Consider the following 22,214-nt stretch of genomic DNA (forward strand, 5'->3'; position numbering starts at 1 on the left):
GCCTCCCCATGCTAGCTGGTTTAAAAATGTTCGACATATTCCCAACGATGCATTCTTCAAGGCACAGTTTATTATTCTTGTGGGGCTTTTGGGTAGAATGATAATAATCTGTTATTAGTAGGGTCGTTTTTCCTTTATTCCCCTCTCTGACCCTGATTCTCTTATGACACTGGTTTAAAAATGTTCAAATAGGAAAAAGAGAGAGCCGTGGGGTCAGGGGTTGAACTTGACTCCCACCCCAGCTGTTACCCCCCCCGGGCAGAAAGCTGAACCCAGCCAACTTGGGTTGAGAGAGAGAAAGCCTTTGCTGTGATTTTCTCCTTGCAGGGAGTTGCGCTCAATGGCCCTGGGGGGATCCCTTTGCACTGTACAATTTTCTGGTTCTCATCTGGCAGGAGAAATGTAGGAAAGCCACCATTCTCTGTCTCTCTGTGTGCAATGCACAAAGCAGACCCCAAGAGGGAGAAAGTAGTGCCCGTTTCCCTGCCTCCTGGTGGGCCAGAGCTCTGCCACCCCTCGCTGAGGGCTAGCCAGGTGTGGCAACGACAACGGTGTTCCAAGGAGGGCTGTTGTTGCCAGCCAGCCGGCCAGCCGGCCCCCTCCCCTCCCCTCCGCTCCCTGCCCTGCCCTGTCTGCAGGAACAAAGGACTGCTCTGTGCTGCTCCTGCCTTTGGTGGAGCAAAGCGCCCTCACCCTGCAAACGCCTGGCACTCCCGGGCCTACCTCAAGTCCCCTTCCGCCCTCCCTGGCCAGCCGGCTCACCTGCCTCCCTCCCCCGCCTCCCATTGGCACTGGATCCCCGCCAGGCCCCAGAGAAACCACCCGCTTGGCTCCACATCAAAGCCGGGGATTGGGAAGCGTAGGCCAGCCTCGCCGCAGCCCGGGGCAGCCTGAGCTGTTCCGTCAGGGCCTCTCGCCAGCCCTGGTGCGGAGAGGGAGCCGGGGCGGGAGACCTGCCTTCAGACGGAGGCAGCAAACAAAACAGAGGCCTGCCGCAGATCCCCAACTCTGCCTCGAGCCTCCTTCTCAGGGCCCACCAAAGGGTACCTCTGCACGTGCTCAGAGGCACTCACAGGTTTTTTTTTTTTGCTCACTCTAGGATCTCCAGGGACAGAAAAGTCGGCTCTGGAGCAGAGCCGTGTCTCAAGGCATAGGGCACTCCGAACATGACCGGAGGCAGGTTATCGTTGTTATCGTTGTTCTTAATAGTGGTGCGGTGTAGTGGTTAGAGTGTCAGGCCACGATGCCAGAGGGACCAGGGTTTGAATCCCCGCTCATACATGGTGCTCACTAGGTGCTTCTCAGCCTAGCCAACCTCACAGGGTTGTCGTGCAAATTAAAATGAGGAAGAGGGAGAACAGTGCGCAGGCCGCCTTGAGCGCCTTGGAGAGAAAAAGGTGGGGTATAAATGCAATAATAAATAAATTTAATGCATTTATAGCCCACTCATCTCCCAAACTGGGATTTGAGGCGGCTGACAAACTTCTGAGGCATCACTAAGCAGTAGAATCAGTAGTTAAAAAGGCATGAAAACACATTTAAATCCAGCATGAAAGTACTTTGCCCTGATGGAAGTGCCCAGTGCTGATACTAGAGCTGATGCTCTCTGCACATGCTCAGGAGTACTGATGGAGACCATGCTGCTGCAAGGCTCAGAGCTGTTCCTTTGGGGGGGGGATTACAGGGATGGGGTTTCAGATTAGGAACGGCGTTCCCAGGCCTTGACAACTGGTGGTTTGCACTGGGCCTTCTCTTCCGTGGGACGACACGTGGCAACTCCTCCTCTCCGCCGGGGAAATTTAATGCAAAGGGCAGCCTGTAATCTACATTCTTCTGCAGATGGAAAGGGGTGGGGGTTCGGAAGGAGGGCGAGGAGGAACTGAGCAGCCCAGATCTTGTTGCTAAGAAATGCTGGCAGAGAGAGAGGGCCTCTCCTGGGCTGTGCCAGACCCATCTGAGAGGGAGACAGAGAGAGAGGCTGGCGGGTGGCACTCCTGGCTTACGCCCTCCCTGCAATTAGACACACACCGCAGCTAACCCAACAGCTCCTCTCTCTTCCCAAACCCAGGGAACTCTGAAGCCCAGAAGGGCCTCCCAATTTGTTTCCCAGAAACTTTTCTGCTGCCAGAGTTAGGAAAGAGCCAGTGGTTAGGACCTGGGAGAGACCAGGTTCAAATTTATTTCTTTACTTGTTGCATATACACGGTTCTCCCCTGTCTCATTTAATACCCACAACAACAACCCTGTGAGGTAGGTTAGTTTGAGAAGCAGTGACTGGCCTCTTTCCCCCATGCCACCCGTCATTTTATAAGCATCTGCCATGCTGCTTCGGGCTCTCCTTTTCTCTAAACTAAAAAATCCCGAATGCTGCAACCATTCCTCATCCCCTCATCTCCACTGGATCATTTTTGCTGGCCCTTTTCAGAACCTTTTCCAACCCTGCCATATCCTCTTTGAGGTGAGGCGGCCAGAACAATGCACAGTACAGAAAGCTTTCTCTCAGCCAGCGGAGGGTGGGGGGGGGTGGTGTGTGTGTGTGTGTGTGTGTGTGTGTGTGTGTGTGTGTGAGAGAGAGAGAGAGAGAGAGAGAGAGAGAGAGAGAGAGAGAGAGAGAGAGAGAGAGCCCTCTTCACCCTTTCTAAGCTCCACACAGTCTCACGCCCAGATCCTGGGATGGAAGTAGTTAACTGCTGCCTGGTTAGGAAGGAAGAGAGGAAGTCTGATTAGCAAAGTGCAGGGCCTGAACGATCTTAGCTCATGCCTTTGCCGGCTGCCTTTGATCTGGGCTTCCTTGGAGTGCGTGTGCAAGCAGGTACCTGCCAGAATAACTCCAGCAAGCTGGCTTGGCAGTTGCAGAGCCTGCCTCGAGCAAAGGGGTCGGAGGTCAGCAGCAGAGTTTCCCAGCTGGGAGATCAAAGGTGGAGGCGGCACTTTCGGGCTCCAGGGTTACCCTCGGAGAAAGAACCACACCACCCTCATGAAAAAACAACGGAAGGCTCAAGGTTGCCATGAAGCGACCCACACGACCGCGGCCCTTTTCTACCAGCAACTAAAAATCCCCCAAAGGGTGGATTAACACTTCTCGGAAAGTCTCCACTCCCCGTCTCCACTCTTACATCCAAATTGCCTTTGCCCCAAACAGAGTCTTCATACAGCAACGCTTAAAGAACCACCAGCGGTGCAGGTAAATCTTTTGGCCAGCTTGCAACTGGCAAGACCTTTGAGCTGAGCCATCCTGCAGCTGCAGATTCGCGGATTCCGGCAGGTGAGGTCCTGCAGGCGTCCAAGAAACAAGCTTGCTGCCGAAAGCAGGTCTCCCACTTCTCTTCTCAAGCAGCCGGGGGCGCAACTGGTTGCCCACAGCTTCCTTTCCTGGCCACAGGATCGAACCCGTGCTCAGTTTAATAGGAGAGGAACTCTTACACTTGCTTGTGCAGGCAGTAGGGGCCAGGGAAAGGGCTGTTGCAAAGTGTTGCAAAGCGCCAGGGAATAGGCCTTTCGGAGGAACTGCGCCGAATTGCATGAGGTAGGCTAGTTAGCACATTCCCTTTGATCCACTAAGCTCCGCTCTTGGGGCTTAGCAGGAGAAGAAAGAGGCAGCATTCCTGTAGAATATTACACGGAGCCTTTTTGCAGGTGCAAAGTTTGTAAGAGATTGTTCCACTGAATATAAGAAGAGCCAAAGGGGCCCATCTAGGCCGCCATCCTGTTCTCACAGTGGCCAAACCCGAAAGGAGGATCTGAGTGCAACAGCAACTCTCCTTTTCTGTAACTTCCAGCAACTGGCATTCAGAAGCATTATTCCCTCAAACCATGGAGGCAGAGCATAGCTATCGTAGCCATTGATAGCCTTATTGTGTTGTAAACAAAAATCTGCCCTTTTCCCCTAATGGGGTATCCAAGAGCCCATATAGAGTCCTTACGTAGGTTCCCTATTGGTAGGAGAAAATAACAGAGGCCAACCAGAGAATATTGAGAAGCAAAGCAGCTAGTAAGCCTGATCTTTATTGCTTTGTTGCAACAGGGTGCTCCCCTCACACGCAGGAAAGGAGGAGGAACCTAGAACAAAGGTGTGTCTGCCCTTATATAGACACTTTAAATAAGGACTCCATATGGGCTCTTGGATACCCCACAAGGGGAAAAGGGCAGATTTTTGTTTACAACAATTGCCCTCCATGAATTTGTCCAGTCCTCATTGAAAGCCATGCCAAGTGGCAGCCATCACTGCCTCCAGTGGGAGGGAGCTCCTTAAGTTCATAGGAAGAGCCTTCTGGATCAGGCCCAGGGTCCAGCTAGCCCAACATCCTGTTCTCACAGTGGTCCCCCAGGTGCCCATGAGAAACCCGAAAGGACCTGAGTGCAGCAGCAGCAGCATCTCTCCCATCCTGCAATTTCCAGCTACTGGCAATGAACTGGGAACGAAGGACCGATCAGGTACTCCATCAGGGATCTTGCCCCAAATTGCACTGCCTTTTCGCAGTGGAAATCCCAAGGACACAGAGCCTATGAAAAATTGGAGAGCTATTTTACCTTGTTTACAGGGAAGCAGGATATACCACAAAGGGCAGCACTGGAGGGACGCTGGGCCTCTGCCCTCTTAACTAACCCAGAGCCATCTATGCATATAAATTTAGCAGATGGAAATGGAATGCAGATTGGAGCCGCTGCGCTCCTGACTGGCAATATAGGAGTGTGGGAAGCTGATCACAAAGTTTTGCAAAGTGGGAGGAAAGGAGATTGTCAGGTCTGCTCTGATTGCAACGACATGCACACACATACCTTGTTGGCCAAGGACAGGCAGGGGTGGGGATCTCGCTCAGGCCGTTCCAGTTTGACAATGGAGACAAATCCTGGGACCGTGTGCTCATCCTCGCTGGTGTTGCACAGAGACAGGGGGTGGAACTGCGGAGAGAGAAAGGAAGGGGGAATCACCATGGAGATGCGGCAGTGAAAACTGCATTGCAGTATTAGGTGAAGCCATGAGGTATGCGGCAACACTTCAAAGGCAACTAAGTATACAATGTAACAGGCTTGACCTAGAGCTTTGTCAGAATGTCTACCATAGCTATATACCAGCGCCTTCTTGGCGTGACTTGAATCCAACTCCCAGAAGCTCCAGCAGCTAGCATGGTGAAGGATATGGGGTGATGGGAGTTGTAGTACAACAACATCTGGAGGGCACCAGTTAGACTTCTTTTATTTGTTTCGTAAAATATATACTTCACTTGATTGGAGAAAAGCCCTCACTGTGGTTTACAAAAAAGGTAAAACAATAAAATTATCAATAGGAATAATTAAAAACAAATTAAAACTTGCAAAAAGTTAAAATAATTATAGACAAAAAGCAGATTAAAACTTGCATTGACTTTCTAAACATCTGGGTAGGCTTGCCCAAACAAAAGTGTTTTTAGCAGGCACCAAAATAAGTGCAATGAAGGCACCTGCCTGATATCAAGAGGCAGGGAGTTCCAAAGTATAAGTGATGCCACACTAAAAGATGGATTTCTTGCAAAGGTATTATGTCAGTTTTGCAGACTGAAGTGGTCGACTGGGTGTGTATGGGGTAAGACAATCTCACAGGCAAAATGGTCCCATGTTGTTATGCCCTTTACATACCAAGAGTAAAACCTTGAACTTGACCCATTAGCAAATAGGCACCCAGGGCAGATCTCTGAGCAGAGGTGCTATATGCTGATAGGATCTCGGTCTCTTCAGCAATTGCGCTGCAGCATTCTGCACTAACTGCAGCTTCCAGATCGCGCAAGGAAGGCCTCACATAGAGTGGATTGCACTAATCCAATCTCTTGTGGCTCCCAGCAACTGGTATTCAGGAGCATTGCTGCCATTAGAGTAGTGTTTCCCAACCTTAGGCCTCCAGATGTTTTTGGCCTACAACTCCCATCATCCCTAGCTAGCAAGACCAGTGGTCAGGGATGATGGGAATTGTAGTTCAAAAACAGCTGGAGGCCCAAGGTTGGGAAACACTGCATTAGAGCCATCAATAGCCTCCATTAATTTGTCCAGTCCTCTTTTAAAGCCATCTAAGTGTGTGGCCATCACTGCCACCTGCAGGAGAGAGTTCCACTGCTCCATCGTTCCACTATGTGCTGGAAGCAATGACTGAGGACTCAAGGTCGCTCCAAAGATTAGTTACTTTAGCCCTGGAATGCCTAGCTAGCTGGTCACAGCAGGTCCTTGGAAGCTCCAGAGGTCCCTCCCTCACAGTGGGAGTCAGTAAACCTCAAGACTGTCCAAAATAACTCTGCTGGCCAGCTATAAGAGGTTGCAGTGCAAGCCACGAAATGAGCCATTTTCACATGGCAGGCACGGTTTATGTGTGCTAATCTGTGTTCGGTCAACTTTGGAGCGCAACTTGAGCCATTTGCTTCATCGCCCAGAGCTCTCCATAATACCAAATTTGCCACTTGGGCTTTCACCACGCTGCAGAGGGTGCTCAGAGGCAATTTATCGACTGCCTGTTTCATCTCTCCATTCCATAGCGAAACCAGGACTCGATCCTCAGCTTTCTCCCAGGAACAGCTCGGTTTGATATGATAAGATAGCCATCTTCAAATATTAAAATGGCTGTCCCACAGAAGATGGAGGCAGGCTGTTTCGCGCTGCTCCAGAGGGGAGGACCTGAACCAATGGGTTCAAATGAAAAGAAGGGAGATTCTGACCAAACATCAGGAAGATCTTTCTGACGGTAGGAGCCGTTCGACAGTGGAATGGGCTACGTGAGAAGGTGGCGGATGCTCTTGCAATGAAGATTTTGAAGCAGTTGCATGGCTATCTGCCAGGGATTATTTAGTAGCGATTTCTGCCTTGCAGGGGCATCCCTTGGGGTCCCTACAATTCTATGATTCTATGGTTTCCATCCGCCTCTGAGGGCAGGGCATCCAAACCACTCTTAGAGGGGGAAATTGTTGCTGCGAATCCAAACACCATCTGGTAACAAAAAAAATTCCTTCCAGTAGCACCTTAAAGACCAACTAAGTTAGTTCTTGGTATGAGCTTTCGTGTGCATGCACACTTCTTCAGATACACTGAAACAGAAGTTACCAGACCCTTCTATATAGTGAGAAGGTGGGGAGGGGTATTACTCAGAAGGGTGGTGGGAATGGGTGATTGGCAGATAGCTGTGATGAGCCTGTTGAGGACTCTTAACGACTGCAATAGGTCTTACAGGAAAAAGCAAGGGGTGCTTTGTCATGTATAATGAGATAAGAATCCAAGGTCTTTGTTCAGACCAGGTCTCTCCATGGTTTTAAGTTTGGTGATAAGTTGCAATTCAGCAGCTTCTCTTTCCAGCCTATTTCTGAAATTCCTTTGTAGTAAAACAGCTACTTTGAGATCTTGTATAGAATGTCCTGGGAGACTGAAGTGTTTCAGTGTATCTGAAGAAGTGTGCATGCACACGAAAGCTCATACCAAGAACTAACTTAGTTGGTCTTTAAGGTGCTACTGGAAGGAATTTTTTTTTGTTTTGACTATGGCAGACCAACACGGCTAACCATCTGGTAACAGTTGGTCATCATCAAAAGCCTGAGGGAGAAAAAGAGTAAACTCACTTCCAGTTTAACTGATCCTAGTAATGGATGAATGGCGGAGCACAAATATTTTTTAATAAATGAGCAAAATAATCCAGTTTACGGAAATTTTCTTGACAGAGCCCACATAGAGAATTCTTTTTGCAGATGAGGTAACTGTTTGCAAGTCACCCACCCAGACGACAAGGACGACATCATCTCATGGTTATGGTTTTGACTAAGCATCTCAGGTTAGAATCATAGAATTGTAGAATTAACACCAAGGGTCATCTAGTCCAACCCCCTTGGAATGCAGGAATCGCAACTAAAGCACCCCCGACAGATGGCCATCCAACCTCTGCTTAGAAACCTCTAAGGAAGGAGTGTCCGCAACCTCCCAAGGGAGACCATTCCACTGTCGAACAGCTCTGATTGTCAAAAAGTTCTTCCTGATGTTTAGTTGGAATCTCCTATCTTGCAACTCAAAGCCATTGGTTGTGCAAGTTTCTCCTAAGTGCTCATAATGGACACTTTGGAATTTCTTGTCCCATTCTTCCTTGGACAGAGATGGTTTTGACTAAGCACCTCAGGGCTTGCAAGTACATCCCAAAGTGCACTTACTTATTTATTTCACAAATTTTAAGACTGATTGTAAAACAACAACCCTGAAATTAATTTACTTGCCCTGTGGAAGGAGAGCTGGGTCCAGAATCCAAGCTGTCCGGAAGACCCAGGGCTGCTGAGATGTTGTACCATTGCACCAAAACCGCCCCCCTGATCTCTAGGGCGTGGGCTACTTGGGGAGGGAGATCTGCTCCTATGATCATTACAACTCTACTCGTTTTGGGGGTGGGGGTTCGGAAATGCAAAATGTTCAGTATGTACATAGGTTGCCGAGCCCCTTCAGGGTGGAATAAGCCATAGGTATCCAGTAATGTAGTGATGGAGGGCAGAAACTTTTCCAAAATGGAACCTCTTCCCAGCCCTTTGTTTTTTCCACGGAAAATTTTCCATTTCACAAGTTCTTTAGCAACCATTTGCAAAATGCCAGCTGCAAATTCAATCTGAGGCAAGTGTGGCCACGTTCAAAGGTTCCCCCTTTGTGTACTAAACGCAAGAAAAATAAACACGCTAATTTAGATTGCTGGCTAGAGCACGGGAAATCCCCCCCCCCAATACAAATTCCCTGAATTTGCTTAGTGGGGGAGGGATCCAGAAAACCAACACCACAGCCAGTGTATCAATCAATGCAATCCATCGATCAGTCAATTCTGTCTTCACTGGGGTATCCGGAGTCCGGAAAGGAAAGAAAACCAAGAAGAAATGGGTGGGGAGAAAGGGTGCTCCATCGGTCACCTCCCCCCAAGCCCCAAATATTTGCAGAAGATGCCAGTCTCATCAGACCTCCTCTCCCTCACCTGTCACCTGGGGGAAGTCAGTCCATCTTGCTGCCTCAGTGGGAGAGATGGGAAAGAAGAGACCCACTCCATCAACTTTGCTGGAGATACAGCTCCCATCAGGCACCTCCTGGCCCCCAAACTGTGCCAGCTAGACATTATAGCAACTATTTAGAAATCAGTACCCAAGTTTTGATTTTTCCTCTTCCCTCCTTGTCCCTCTTCCCTCGTGTGCCATGTATTTATTTATTTATTAGATTGTAAGCCTGCAGAGTAGGGACTCTCTTGTTTTTATTGTACGTCAGTTGCTCTCGAAGACTTTTAGGAGCTGGGTACAAACACTGTCAATGAATGAATGAATGAATGAATGAAGGGGGCAGGGGCCATCTGCCTCACATCTGCTTTCCTGGGCCGCCTTGTCTGTTAGACCAAAGGTGAGCTCGCACCTGCTTCCAGGACCTTGGCAAAGGATCAAGGGATATCTCTCTTCCACTGGAAGCCTGATAGCACCGCTCTCCTCTCCCGCCTCGCTCCATGCTTGGTTAAGGGGAAACTGGCACAAGCTTTTATAGAGGAGCTCTTCCGAGTGGACAGCTTATCTTCACTCCCAGCGGGGATGCAATCTGCGACATGAAGGGGCTGGACCCAGGCTGCGTAAACACCAAGGCAGGAGGAGAAGGCTATGGATGGCTCCACAGTCAGAGGCAGCAATGCTTCTGAATGGCAGTAGCTGGAAGAGGGCTCTGATGCTCAAATCCTGCTTGCAGGTTTCCCATAGACATCTGGGAGGCCCAGGGGTGCCAACTATAGGGGGTGGAAGGGGCTTCAGCCCCCTCAATATTTGTGGGCAGGGGGGGGTTGAGCTCCCCCCCAATACTGAGGGGGCCGTCATGCCCTGCCACTGCCAGGAGAGCGCTCATGCGCCAGGCAAGGGTGGCATGGAGGGTGAAGATCACGCTCCACGTTCCCTACCCCCTGCCGTTGCCGGGAGATTGCTGGGGCGGCGGGTGGGGACAGAACCCGTCACATGATGCCGTGCCCCCTCAATGCGGGGGCAAGTTGGCACCCCTCAGTGGGAGAGGCAGCTATAACAGCAAGATGCTGGGGTAGATGGGCCATCAGCCTGAACCAGCAGGACTCCTTTGTATCCATTTATTTATTTACTTACTTATCGCATTTATATGCAATAAGCCTCTGATGAGATTAAGGTGGTGAACAATGTTCTCGTCCTCATGTTTAGCCTCACAACAACCTTGTGAAGCAGACTGACTGGCCTCCAATGTCACCCAGTGAGCTTTGTGGCCGAGGGAGGGATTCAAACCCTGGTCTCTCCTTGGTCTGGTCCAACCACTGTGCCACGCTGGCTCTCATTTCTACATGTGTCCATAAAAAAATTGCTCCCTCCCCTGCTCCATTTCTGCATTAATCTGATTTTAACCAAAAAAAAAAAATCTGCATAGAAATCTATATTGAAATACCGTATTTTTCGCTCTATAAGACTCACTTTTTCCCTCCTAAAAAGTAAGGGGAAATGTGTGTGCGTCTTATGGAGCGAATGCAGGCTGCGCAGCTATCCCAGAAGCCAGAACAGCAAGAGGGATTGCTGCTTTCACTGCGCAGCGATCCCTCTTGCTGTTCTGGCTTCTGAGATTCAGAATATTTTTTTTCTTGTTTTCCTCCTCCAAAAGCTAGGTGCGTCTTGTGGTCTGGTGCGTCTTATAGAGTGAAAAATACGCTATGTGTTTCAACCCACATTTATGTATTTTATCTCAGTATATGCCTTCCTAAATGTATTTCAACCTAACATACACACTTTAAACGTCTTTTAAAAGAGCATTTTCACACATGGACTTAATAGGAATTAACCCATTTGAATAATGCAATGCAGATTCTTAATGTATATTCTACTTTTGTTTTAGTGACACATTTTTTACTGCTAGCCGCCCTGGGCTCTCATGAGAGGAAGGGCTGACTGAGTAAAAGGAATTATAATAGTTTATTTTTCCTCTCCCTTCGGCTTATGAGAGGCCAGAGTGGTTAATAGTAAAAGTGCAGCATTATTACTACTAATAATAATCATAATGCCAAATTTGCAGAAGTGTGAAAAGGTAATTACAAGATACACTCGTGAGAACCCAGAGCAGCTAAGAGTAAAAATGCATTGTTATTACTATTATTATTGCAACATTTCCAGGCGTGTGAAAAGGAAATGACATCCCGATTTTCACATTAGTCCAAATCTGGTCAGATTGCATCAGAACTCACAGAGACTGAGTTTTTCGTGGTTCACCCTTCCAGATACAGAATGCACTTCGAAGCTGAGAGTGCCCATTTTCATGGAGGGGAAACTGAGGTTGAATGCTTGAGGCCGGACAATGGGTTGGGGGAATTATGTCAAAATCAAAATCCAGTGGCACCATGAGGGGACAAATTCCATCTGATATTTTCAGCAGCCACATTGGCACTGATGCCCACAGGATTGGGCCGGGGAGGTCAATCAGTAACGTGTCAGTAAGTGAAAAGAATCAGGACATCAAAATGCCAAAGGTGGAGGAAGGATGGCTAAAGGAGGCTTTAACTATAGGTTATTAGGCAGCGTCTGAGGCAAGCTTTTGGGCAGGTTATCAGGCAGAGTCTGAGCCATGTTACAGTGGTACCTCGGGTTAAGTACTTAATTCGTTCCGGAGGTCCGTACTTAACCTGAAACTGTTCTTAACCTGAAGCACCACTTTAGCTAATGGGGCCTCCTGCTGCCGCTGCGCCGCTGCTGCATGATTTCTGTTCTCATCCTGAAGCAAAGTTCTTAACCTGAAGCACTATTTCTGGGTTAGCAGAGCCTGTAACCTGAAGCGTATGTAACCCGAGGTACCACTGTATTGGGCAGGTTATTGGGCAGGGTCTGAGGCAGGGGTCCTCACTGCCTCCCATGGGCACAAGGACATCCTTGAGGTATTTCCCTGATGTTTGCAAGGCCTCTGAGCCCCCACTCCCACTTCCACACCCTTCCCCCTTGGTGATGAAATGGTGAAGGTGGTTCCCATTTTCTTCCTTCAAGAAAATGATTATTAAAATTTGTATCTCTCCTTTCTTGCAGAAGGAGCCTAGGTTGGCAAACACACAAAAGATAAAGCGATGGCGACATAGCACAACAATCCCAGGACAGATGCAGACTGGGAAAGATCTCTCATTAAAAAGGCTTGTTGAAAGAGGTAAAGTACATAAGGGCTGAAAGAGGAAGTTAGAAAGTGATGCTCTTTCTTAATCCCTCTTTCAGCTCTATAGGGTTTTCGGGGCTCCGGTCCTTTTGCAAATTGGGGAGAGCACCGTAAGCCCATGCAAAGAGTCCCACTGGGGCAAGGGGTTCCCCAATCAGCTCAGGGTGGTGGCCAGGAGAACCCCCAGAACTGTGTACAGTACTTGGGGATGGGCAGAGGAGAAGTCCTTCCATCTGGGGCCAGCAGAAATGTTTGCAATGCTTGAACCTGTGGAATGAGCTTAATACTAATTTTTAGGATATTTCATTGGGGGGATTAATCAGGAAAGTAGCCAAGTTCCAGGATGATTACGGTAGCAATACCTACAACAATAATAGCATACAATGGATGGAATTAACAAGAATAATGAGTTCCAGGTTTGAACATAATCACTGAAAATAGGTGCTGGAGCCAAGTCTCAGCAGCCATTTAAGGCATGCAGTTCAAACCCTGGCAGCATCTTTTTTTAAAAAAAAAATATTGTGTTTATATCCCACCTTCTCCTCCAAGGAGCTCAAAGGGGCAAATGTGGTTCTGTCACTCCACAACAAACTTGTCAGGAAGTGAGCTTCATGGCCGAGTGGGGATTTGAACCCTGGTCTCTCCTGGGCCTTAGTCCAAGCCTCTAACCACAAAAACCACACTGGCTCACTTCAGGTAGTGTAGGGATGGGAGAGAACCCTGCCTCTCAAATCCTGGAGAGCTGCTGCCAGCTAGTGCTGGCAACACTGAGCCACATGGACCCTGAGGGCCTGATTCAGCACCAGGGGCCCTGCCTGCTTCCTCTAGGCCCGCCACCGGGTTCAGAACTCGCCCTCGGCTCGGCGCAGCTATGAAGGCCAGCCTTTTGGAGTTGGAGCTCCTTTTTCTGGCTGGGCCTACCTGGGTGCTTCACGCCACCCCTGCTAGCAGGTCCCACAGCCATTGTGGCAGGGAGGCAGGAGCAACAAAAAAGGAAAAGGGGGGGGGAGCCGTGAGCCTGCCTGGCTGAGCGGGAGAGATGAAAAGCCGCCTGGCTCATGTAATAACTGATGGCCTCTGCAGTGCCGTTTTGAACTGTTTACAGACCGAGTTAACGATTACAAGCTCTGTGTGCTTTGGCCGCCTGCCCGAATTCTTACCCGGCCGTCAGATATTATTAAAGAGCCTTTCGATGCTTTCCTGGAGCCCGTCCAACACACCTCAGAGAGAAGCCGCCTGGGCTCGGGGAGGAGCCACTGGCTGGCACTCTTGTCTTTTTCTCTCTCTCTTTCCAGAGGCCCAGGGAGAAGTCCCAGCCTGGGATGGGCATCTGGCGGGATTTGGCAGAGGGTTGGGGCACCTAGGCAGGAGGGGGAAAGGAGCGCCCAGTTGCCACTGGGGACCTCGTCAAATCATGGAGTTGGGAGGGACCCCCAAAGGTCCTCTAGCCCAACCCCCTGCAATGCAGGGATCACAGCTACAGGATCCCTGACAGATTAACCTCTGCTTAAAGGCCCCCAGTGAAGGAGAGTCCGCCATTTTCCAAGGGAGCCTGTCCCGCTGTCAAACAGCTCTTGCCATCAGAAAGTTCTTCCTATTGTTTAGTTGGAATCACTGGAAGAGTGGTAACCAAGTACAGTGGTACCTTGGGTTAACAACTTAATTTGTTCCAGAGGTCTGTTCTTAACCTGAAACTGTTCTTAACCTGAGGTACCACTTTAGCTAATGGGGCATCCCACTGCTGCTGCGCCGCCGGAGCACGATTTCTGTTCTCATCCTGAAGCAAAGTTCTTAACCCGGGGTACTATTTCTGGGTTAGTGGAGTCTGTAACCTGAAGCATCTGTAACCTGAAGCGTATGTAACCCGAGGTACCACTGTAGTTAAAACTCTGGAACTCACTTCCGCAGGAGACAGGGATGGCCACCGTCCTAGATGGGTCGGAGGCAGCGATGCTTCTGAATACCAGTTGCTGGAAACCGCATGGAGGAGAGTTGCTATTGCACTCAGGTCCTACTTGTGAGTTTCCCATTGAGGCATCTGATTGGCCAAGGGGAGAACAGGATTGCTGGACTGGATGGGCCCCTTTGGGGCGGATCCAGCTGGGCTTGAGAAAGATCAGCATCAAACAGGTGTATCCTTATAAGAAAGGACAGGATAAACCTGAATTTGGGATAAGCCCATGTAAACATGGGTTAAAAACCCGGCACTGGAAACCTAGTTGAGCGCCCGGTAAATGGAACTGCATTGTGGGGGGCTGGACCAGATGACGCTTGGGGTTCCTTTCAGCTCAACAATTCTATACTTCTATGGGACTGAAGCAACTTTCCTCCAAGGAATAGTCACGACATGTGGAGTTTTGTTTAGTTTAGATAAAAGGCAAGTAAGGGAGGCATACAGAATGGGTCATTGTAAATTATCAAATTAGGGAGATTTCCCCACCCCCTCAAAATTCTAGAACTCAATGGAGGGGGGGGGGGTTCCAAAAGAGCAGGGCCTTTTCGGTGGTGGCTCTGCACTTGTGGAATGATCTGCCCAGAGAGGTTCGCTGGGCACCATTGCTCCATATCTTTAGGCCCCAGGTGAAAACATTCCTTTTTCATCAGGCCTTTGAGCTTTACACTATCCATGATGTTTTTACATGGGTTTGAATTTGTGTGTGTGTGTGTGTGTGTGTGTTTTAGACTGCTTTTTCTTTTTAATGCTGGTTTTAATATATGCATGTGTTATTTTGAATGCGTTGAGTTGCGGTAGCAAGAAAAGTGACCGATAAAATTAATAAACATCAGCAAAAGCACAAAAACATAAGGAGTCAAATAGCTCAGTTGGTTAGAGTGTGATTCTGATAACGCCAAGTTTGCAGGTTCGATTCCTGTATGGGACAACTGTATAATCCTGCATTGCAGGGGGTTGGACTAGATGATCCTCATGGTCCCTTCCGACTCTATGATTCTATGAAGGGACTTCTGGATCAGGCCCACGGTCCATCTAGTCCAGCATGCTGTTCTCCCAGTGGCCAACCACTCAAGCAGTATATACGTTTTACAAAATAAGTAAACTAGAAATCAGGATTCGAACGCAAGAGCACTCTCCCCTCCTATTTCCAGCAATTGGTATTCAGTGGCATGACTTCCACCAACCGTGGAGGCAGAGAAGACAGTCACCAAGGACAGCCTTATCCATGAATCTGCCCAAACCCTTTTTAAAGCCATCCAAGTTGGTGGCCATCCCTGCCTCCTGTGGGAGGGAGTTCCACAGTTTAACTCTGCGCTGCGTGAAAAAGTCCTCTTTTAAATTTGACCTGATCTTCCAACATTCAGCTTCATTGTGTATCCACAAGTTCTAGTGTTGTGAGAGAGGGAGAAAAAGCTTTCCTCTAGCTCCTGTCTGCACGCTACACATAATTTTATACATTTCTACCGTGTGGCCTCTTCCTCACCTTTTCTCCAAACTAAAAAGTCTGAAGAAGAAGAAGAAGAAGAAGAAGAAGAAGAAGAAGAAGAAGAAGAAGAAGAAGAAGAAGAAGAAGAAGAAGAAGAAGAACAGACAAAAGAAAAGTGCTTCTCTGCACAGCACATAGTTGAAACCATGGTATCATTTGCTCCCACACGAAGGCCACCAGTTTGGACGGCTTTAAAAGCCAATTAGACAATTTCATGGCAGATAATAAAGCAAATCCATGGCTAGCTTCTAGCAACAATACCCATGTACTGAGCTTCTGAATCACACCAGTCGCTGGGAAGAGCGCTACTGCACTCGGGTCCTGCTTGTGGGTTTCCCAACGGGAACTGCTTGTGGACTACATGCCCCCCCCCCCCTTTGCCCTGATCCAGCTGCACAGGACTCTTCTGATGGTGCTCTGGCACAGCAGAGGGCTTCTCTAGCAACCTGAGACTAGACAAATGCATGGAGGGGAGAGCTTATCATCAGATTATTATGCTCCGGCAGAACCTCCATGTGCAGGGGCAGTCTAGCTCTGAATATCACATGGAGTAAGGGAAGGTGGCAGCCTTCCTTCCCCCCACTTGTGAGCTCTGCTTGTGGCTCTTCTTGGGTTGCCTCTTGAGGCACCCTTTTGACAAAACTCCTACAGCGATTCACCACAAATTGTAAGCCTGGACAACAGCAGCTAGCGGAGAGGCTGGCTGAGACAGGGCGATGACCCTTTGGGTCCTGTCCAGTTCTGCAGCTCTATGATTCCAGGCAGGGAAGGGTCTTTTAAAGGAGTCCGGGGGCAGGTGCGTTGATGTGCTCTCTCACACACACTGGAAACCCTGCTAGCTCACTCTTGGCAGGCTTCTCCCTCTCTCTCTCTCTCTCTCTCTCTCTCTCTCTCTCTCTCTCTCTCTCTTCTTTCGCTGTGGGCCATTCGCTCGCTGCTCTTCGCCTTCCAGCTTGTACAGACAGGCCTGCCCTGCTCCAAAGAGGGAGGAATCTGATTCTCACCCCCAGGCGCTCACTAAGTAACTTGCCCGCACTTCAAAGGAGCTCTTTATTTTGCCTGGGTGATCACACCCTGCAAAAATTTCCCACCGACAAAAGAAATGGTTTTATAGGCAAAGGAAGGGATTGGAATGTCTCTCTCTCTCTCTCTCTCTCTCTCTCTCTCTCTTTCTCTCCCCAGCCCTGATGAAGGGAGGAAGGGCCCAGCACACACCCAGGGGGAGCCTGGGGTGGGGGGCAGAGATGTTGCACTCACTCTCCAGGGATCGAAAAAACCACAAGGAAGATGGGATGGTGGCCCACAGAGGCCAGCTGCATCAGTGGCCAACCAGAGGGCTCTCCGGGGCATGAAGGCACCCGCCTTGCCTTGTGTGATATATTTGGAGCTAGACTGCTCCTGAACATGGAAGCTCTATGCAACCTAATTACTTGGCGATGGACCTCTCCTCCTCCTCGATGCATTTGTCTAATCCCCGTTTCAAAGGTGTCTAAGCCAGTAGCCGTCATCACCGCCACACCCTGCCAATCACACCCTGTTGCCCTTAATCCCACATGTGCCAATTCAGCATCAGAGGGAGAGGCACTCTGCACGTGCTCAAATTATTGGTTGTTTGCACCTTTGCTTTACACATTTGGAGTATGAGCCCTGGGACAGATCCAAGACCTCGCATGTCCTTTTTTAAAAAAATATTTTTTATTGGAAATTTTATTTACAACGTAACATAAACCCCCCACCCCCCCAATACAGAAATACAATAAACATAACATACAACAATACAAACAACCAAATAAAAGATGTTCTTTATCCTGTATCTGGCCTCCTTATTTACTTCTTATAAGCTGTTTCCTTTATGAATAATTATTAAGATTTTTCCAATTATAACTTCAATACCCACAAAGTCTCCTGCAGACTTTAATCGAAACAAGTCCCTTCTTAAGAACAGAAGAAGAGCCTGCTGGATCAGGCCGGTGACCCATCAAGCCCAACATCTTCGCACAGTGGCCGACAAGATGTCCCAGTGGGGAACCTGCAAGGAGGAATTGACCACAGGAGCAACTCTCCCCTTCATGGCAGCTATGTTCTACCTCCATAGTAGGAGGCAGTGATGCTTCTGAATGCCAGATGCTGGAAACCTCAGGAGGCAAGAGGGCTCTTGTGCCTGGATCCTGCTTGTGGGGTTTCCCAGAAGAGGCATCTCGGTGGCTAATGTGAAAAGAGGGTGCTGAACTAGATGGGTCATTGTCTTGGTTCAGAAGGCTCTTGTGCTCGTTTTTACGTTCCCAGCAAACTTCACACACGGGATTAAACGGGTTCTAGTAGACGAGTCCCTTCTTACAATAAGCCACAACAAAATCAGAGTTGCCAGCCACCTGTGAAATCGATGTGAAGCCCAGTTCTTGGACTTCCGTTCTTTAATTTGTTGTGCCCTCCATCAAATCCAGCACCCTTGCACTTCCCAGGAGGCATTGTCTCCTTCTTCTCCATGAATCTGCCATCCCCTTTTAAAAGCATCATAGAATTGTGGAGTTGGAAGGGGCTCCAAGGGTCATCTAGCCCAACCCCCTGCCATGCAGTAATCCCAGCCCCTCATCATCTTGTGGTAGCCAGTTCCGTAATTCAGTCACACACTGCGTGAAGGAGTCTTTTCTCTGATCTGCCCTGAACCTACTGCAGGGCAATTTCTGCAAATGACCCAAAGTTCTAGCATTACAAGGGAGAAAAATCTCCCAAGTTTCCTTCACACTGGGCACTATTTTATACAGTACACCTGTGTCTTCCTCCCTTCCACATTACCAAATGCTGCAACCTTCCTTGGCAGAGGATTTGCTCTGGTCCAAGCCTCTGATTTCCAGCTGTGCAGATCCCACCCATTGCTTTTGGATACAGTCTATTTTCTGCAAAGGAGGGTGACCTGCTCAGAATGCATCTGAAGTATGGCGCCCGGTTCTTTAAGGAAGTTGGCAGACTGTTGGGGAAGGTGGAGGAACACCTGCTTTGCATCCAGAAGGCCTCCAACAGCATCACCTGCTAGGGCTGAGATTCCCTCCCTGTCTGAAATCCTGGAGAGCTGCTGCCAGTCTGTGTAGACAATACTGGGTTCAATCAACCAACGCCCTGACTTGGTATTAGGCAGCTTCCCATATTCCTGCTTAAACCAGCCCTTTCTTCCAAACCACGACTCTTGCTTTATACACAGGGACAAGGCTGTATCTTAGTGACAGAACATCTGTTTTTACATCCAGGTTCAATTCCTGGCATTTCCAGGAAGGCTGGGAATATACTGAGCTGAATGGACCACAATGGTCTGGTTCATATAGATCGGCTTCCTAGACTCCTATTTAAACCAGAGCTTTATTCATAACAATGAGGACTGGAGCCTTAGGCTGGTTTTAGAGGAAGGGCTGTACCGGGAGGGCATCTCTTCTGCATGCACAGGGTTTCCAAGTTCAATCTCTGGCATAGCTCCGTTGGTTAGAGCGTGGTGCTGATAATGCCAAGACTGCAGGTTTGATTCCCATATGGGAGGCTGCATATTCCTGCATTGCAGGGGGTTGGACTAGGGGGTTGACCCCGGGCCACCTCCAACTCGATGATTCTATGAAAGTTTAATTGACTAGTTATCTCCAGGGAGGGCAGGGAATGTCCCCAGCCTGAATCCCTGCACAGCCATTGCTGCCAGTCAGTGCAGACAACACTGGACCAATGGTCTAACTCAGCCTAGGGCAGCACCTGACACTGTTAAACTGGAGCACACCTAGTTGAGGGTGTCCAGGAAGGCATGGAGTTTGGAAACCAAAAGACCTGGAGAAGGTATAGCTATGATGGGATAATAAGGACCTTTAAGTATCTGATGGATTTTGGTCAAATAGAAGATGGATCAGGCTTGCTCTCTGTTGCCTCATGGCTGGGAGCATTGGGGGGGAATTGCAAAGAGGAAGATGGCAGCTAAACATCTGGAGGCATTTCTTAACATTGAAACCTGTCCAATAGCAGGACTAACTAGGGAGGTGGGCTCTGCTTCCTTGGAGGTATTAAAGCAGAGGACGGACCGCCACCTGCCAAGGAGGTTGCAGCTTATCAGTATATTGTGGATCCTGCACTGAGATGTGTGCTGGACTAGGGCACCCCGTAAGGTCCCTTCCATCTGTGGCGGTGCTCTGCCTCCGCAGCTGGAGACAGTGATGCTTCTGAATACCAGTTGCTGGAGAGAAGGCTCTGGTGCTTGAGTCCTGCATACAGATTTTCCAGTGGGGCATCCAGTTGGCCCCTGTGAGAACAGGATGCTGGACTAGATGGGCCACTGGCCTGATCCAGCAAAGCTCTTCTTGTGCTCTTATTCCTCGTGCTCATGAGGGTGATTAGATATACCCAGGACTAGGTGATGCAGCAAGAAAGTTTTTCTCCCTCTCTCATAGTGCTAGACCGCAGCAGTGTGTGGTCAGTGGACTGGGGCGGGGGCAGGCTAGTCCCCTTCCCAAAGCCTGGGAAGCTTCTGCCTAGCTTAGGAAGGGAGGGCAATGCTCGCACATATGACATCACCCCCTCCGATCGCCCTCGCAAGCTTGCGCCTGTGCCCGTATATGTTCCCCTATGAAAAAATTCATCACGCACCAGTGGCTAGAGATCAGGGGCATCCAATAAAAATGAACATTGGGAGATTCTGGACAGATAAAAGGAAATTCCTCTTTACACAGTGCGTAGTTAAAACTATGGCACTCGCTCCCACAGGAGACAGTGATGGACAACACCAACTGGGATGGCTGAAAAGGAAGATTGGACCAATTCATGGAGGGTAATGCTGTCAATGGCTACTAGCCATCCTGGCTCTGGTCTGTCTCCATAGTCAGAGGCAGTAATGCTTCCTAACACCAGTTGCTGGAGGGGAGGGGGCTCTGGTGCTTTTCCTTGAGGGTTTCCCAAAAGAGGCATCTGGTCAGCCACTGTGAGAACCAGATGCTGGGCCAGAGAGGCCATTGGCTTGATCCAGCTGTGTTCTCTGTGTTTATAATCCCGTACCCAGGAGGACCCTGTGCGTCTTAACATGCAAGTGAGTCTCACTGAACTCTACAAGGTTCTCTCTCCCAACCCGTGAGTGTTTAGGGTCGCAGCCCAAGATGCAGAAAACACTCTTGACCTGCCCTCCCCAGCTCTCTTAAGCAGTTACCGCGGTCCCCTCCTTGCTGACCTTCCAACCTCAAGCATGTTCCTAGCAAGGAGGCATCTCTGGGAACTTCAAAGAAGATGGAATCTAATTTGGAGACCCTGTGCCTTTTTTTAAAAAAGAAAAAGAAATAATTGTTAGAGAGAGAAGAAAAATGTGAGGAATATTTGTGCGTGCCTGTTCATGTTTTCGTAACAGCGGCGGCGGCGGCACCATCCTTTTAAAACTCGCTCTCATGTTCTGCACCCAGGGATGCTTCTATAAATCTTCCTGGATTCCTCTGCCGATCTGGGAGTTCCTGCTCACCTGCCTTTGCTTCCAAAGTAGCAAGCAAGCATTAGGAATTCTCAGCGTTTCCATTTTTTAATCTCTGAAATCTGTAGCTTGAGACTCCTTTGCATCTGCTACCTTAAGAACTTCAGAGCAGGGATAGCCCAGTTGGTATCGAGTAGGAGACTCTTAATCTCAGAGTCATGGGTTTGAGCAACACATTGGGCAAAAGTTTCCTGCATTGCAGGGCTGAGCTATAGATGACCCTCATGGTCCCTTCCAACTCTACATTGCTGCCTCAAACTGTGGAGGCAGAGCTAAGCCATCATGACTAGTAGCCTTCGATAGCCCTCTCTTCCATGAATTTGCCTAATCTTCTTTTAAAGCCATCCAAGTTGGTGAACATCACTGCCTCCAGGGGGAGGGAGTTCCATAGTTTAACTATGAGCTGCATGAAAAAGTGCTTCCTTTTTCATCTGTCCTGAATCTTCCAACATTCAGCTTCATTGGATGTCTACCAGTGGTGTTCTAGTGTTCTCCATCAAATTTCTCCATGCCATGAGTAATTTTATAAATGGCTATCTGCACGTGAAGCACAAAACTCGGCAAAACAACAACTCTTGCCACATTTCCATTTGCCAGTCTTCCCCAAGCTAGTGCCCTCCAGATATCTTGGACTACAGCTCCTATCATTCCTAGAATTTGGAGCTGTAGTCTAAAACACGCAGAAAGCACCAGGCTAGGGGTGTGCGTAGGGTTGCCTATGTCTGGAATTTCCTGGACATATGCAAAATACTGCAGTTGTCAGCAATATCTGGGCAGAAATTGGCCAAAACAAATATCCGGTGAAATCCAGATGTATGGGAGCCCGTGTCATTTTTGCCGTTTTCGCCAATTTTTCATAGAAATAGCTCAAAAACAGCATTATTATTTTTTGCGATTTTGCCAAAAACAAAAAAGCTCAAAAACTTCGCCAAAAAAAGCTTGAAATATGGCAACCCTAGTGTGCAGCAGATATGGTTGTTATACAGTTGTTATACAGTTGTTATCAAGACTCTTTTGATGGGGTGCACAAATAAAAAGACCTTGATGCCACCTAAGGTTCGATCCTCACATCAAGAGCCAGTGTGCCAGTTAGAGTGTTGGGCTAGGAGATCTGGGTTCAAATCCCCACTCAGCCATATAGCTCACTGGGTGGT

General features: G+C 48.8%; 1 protein-coding gene across 2 annotated transcripts in view; it reads right to left on the minus strand.

Annotated features, from left to right (window-relative positions):
* Window positions 1–22,214, minus strand: part of RNF43 (ring finger protein 43) — a 52,486-nt gene that overhangs the window by 15,780 nt on the left and 14,492 nt on the right. For both annotated transcript variants that reach the window (XR_014163106.1, XM_081889459.1), the window contains exon 2: window positions 4,780–4,902. Coding sequence is in view for 1 of the 2 variants with exons in the window: in XM_081889459.1 (XP_081745585.1) it covers window positions 4,780–4,902 (123 nt within the window). In the remaining variant the exon portion in view is untranslated. The remainder of the gene's footprint in view (window positions 1–4,779; window positions 4,903–22,214) is intronic.

The sequence above is a fragment of the Podarcis melisellensis genome (assembly GCF_964234715.1).
Source record: "Podarcis melisellensis genome assembly, chromosome: 15".
Lineage (NCBI taxonomy): Eukaryota > Metazoa > Chordata > Lepidosauria > Squamata > Lacertidae > Podarcis > Podarcis melisellensis.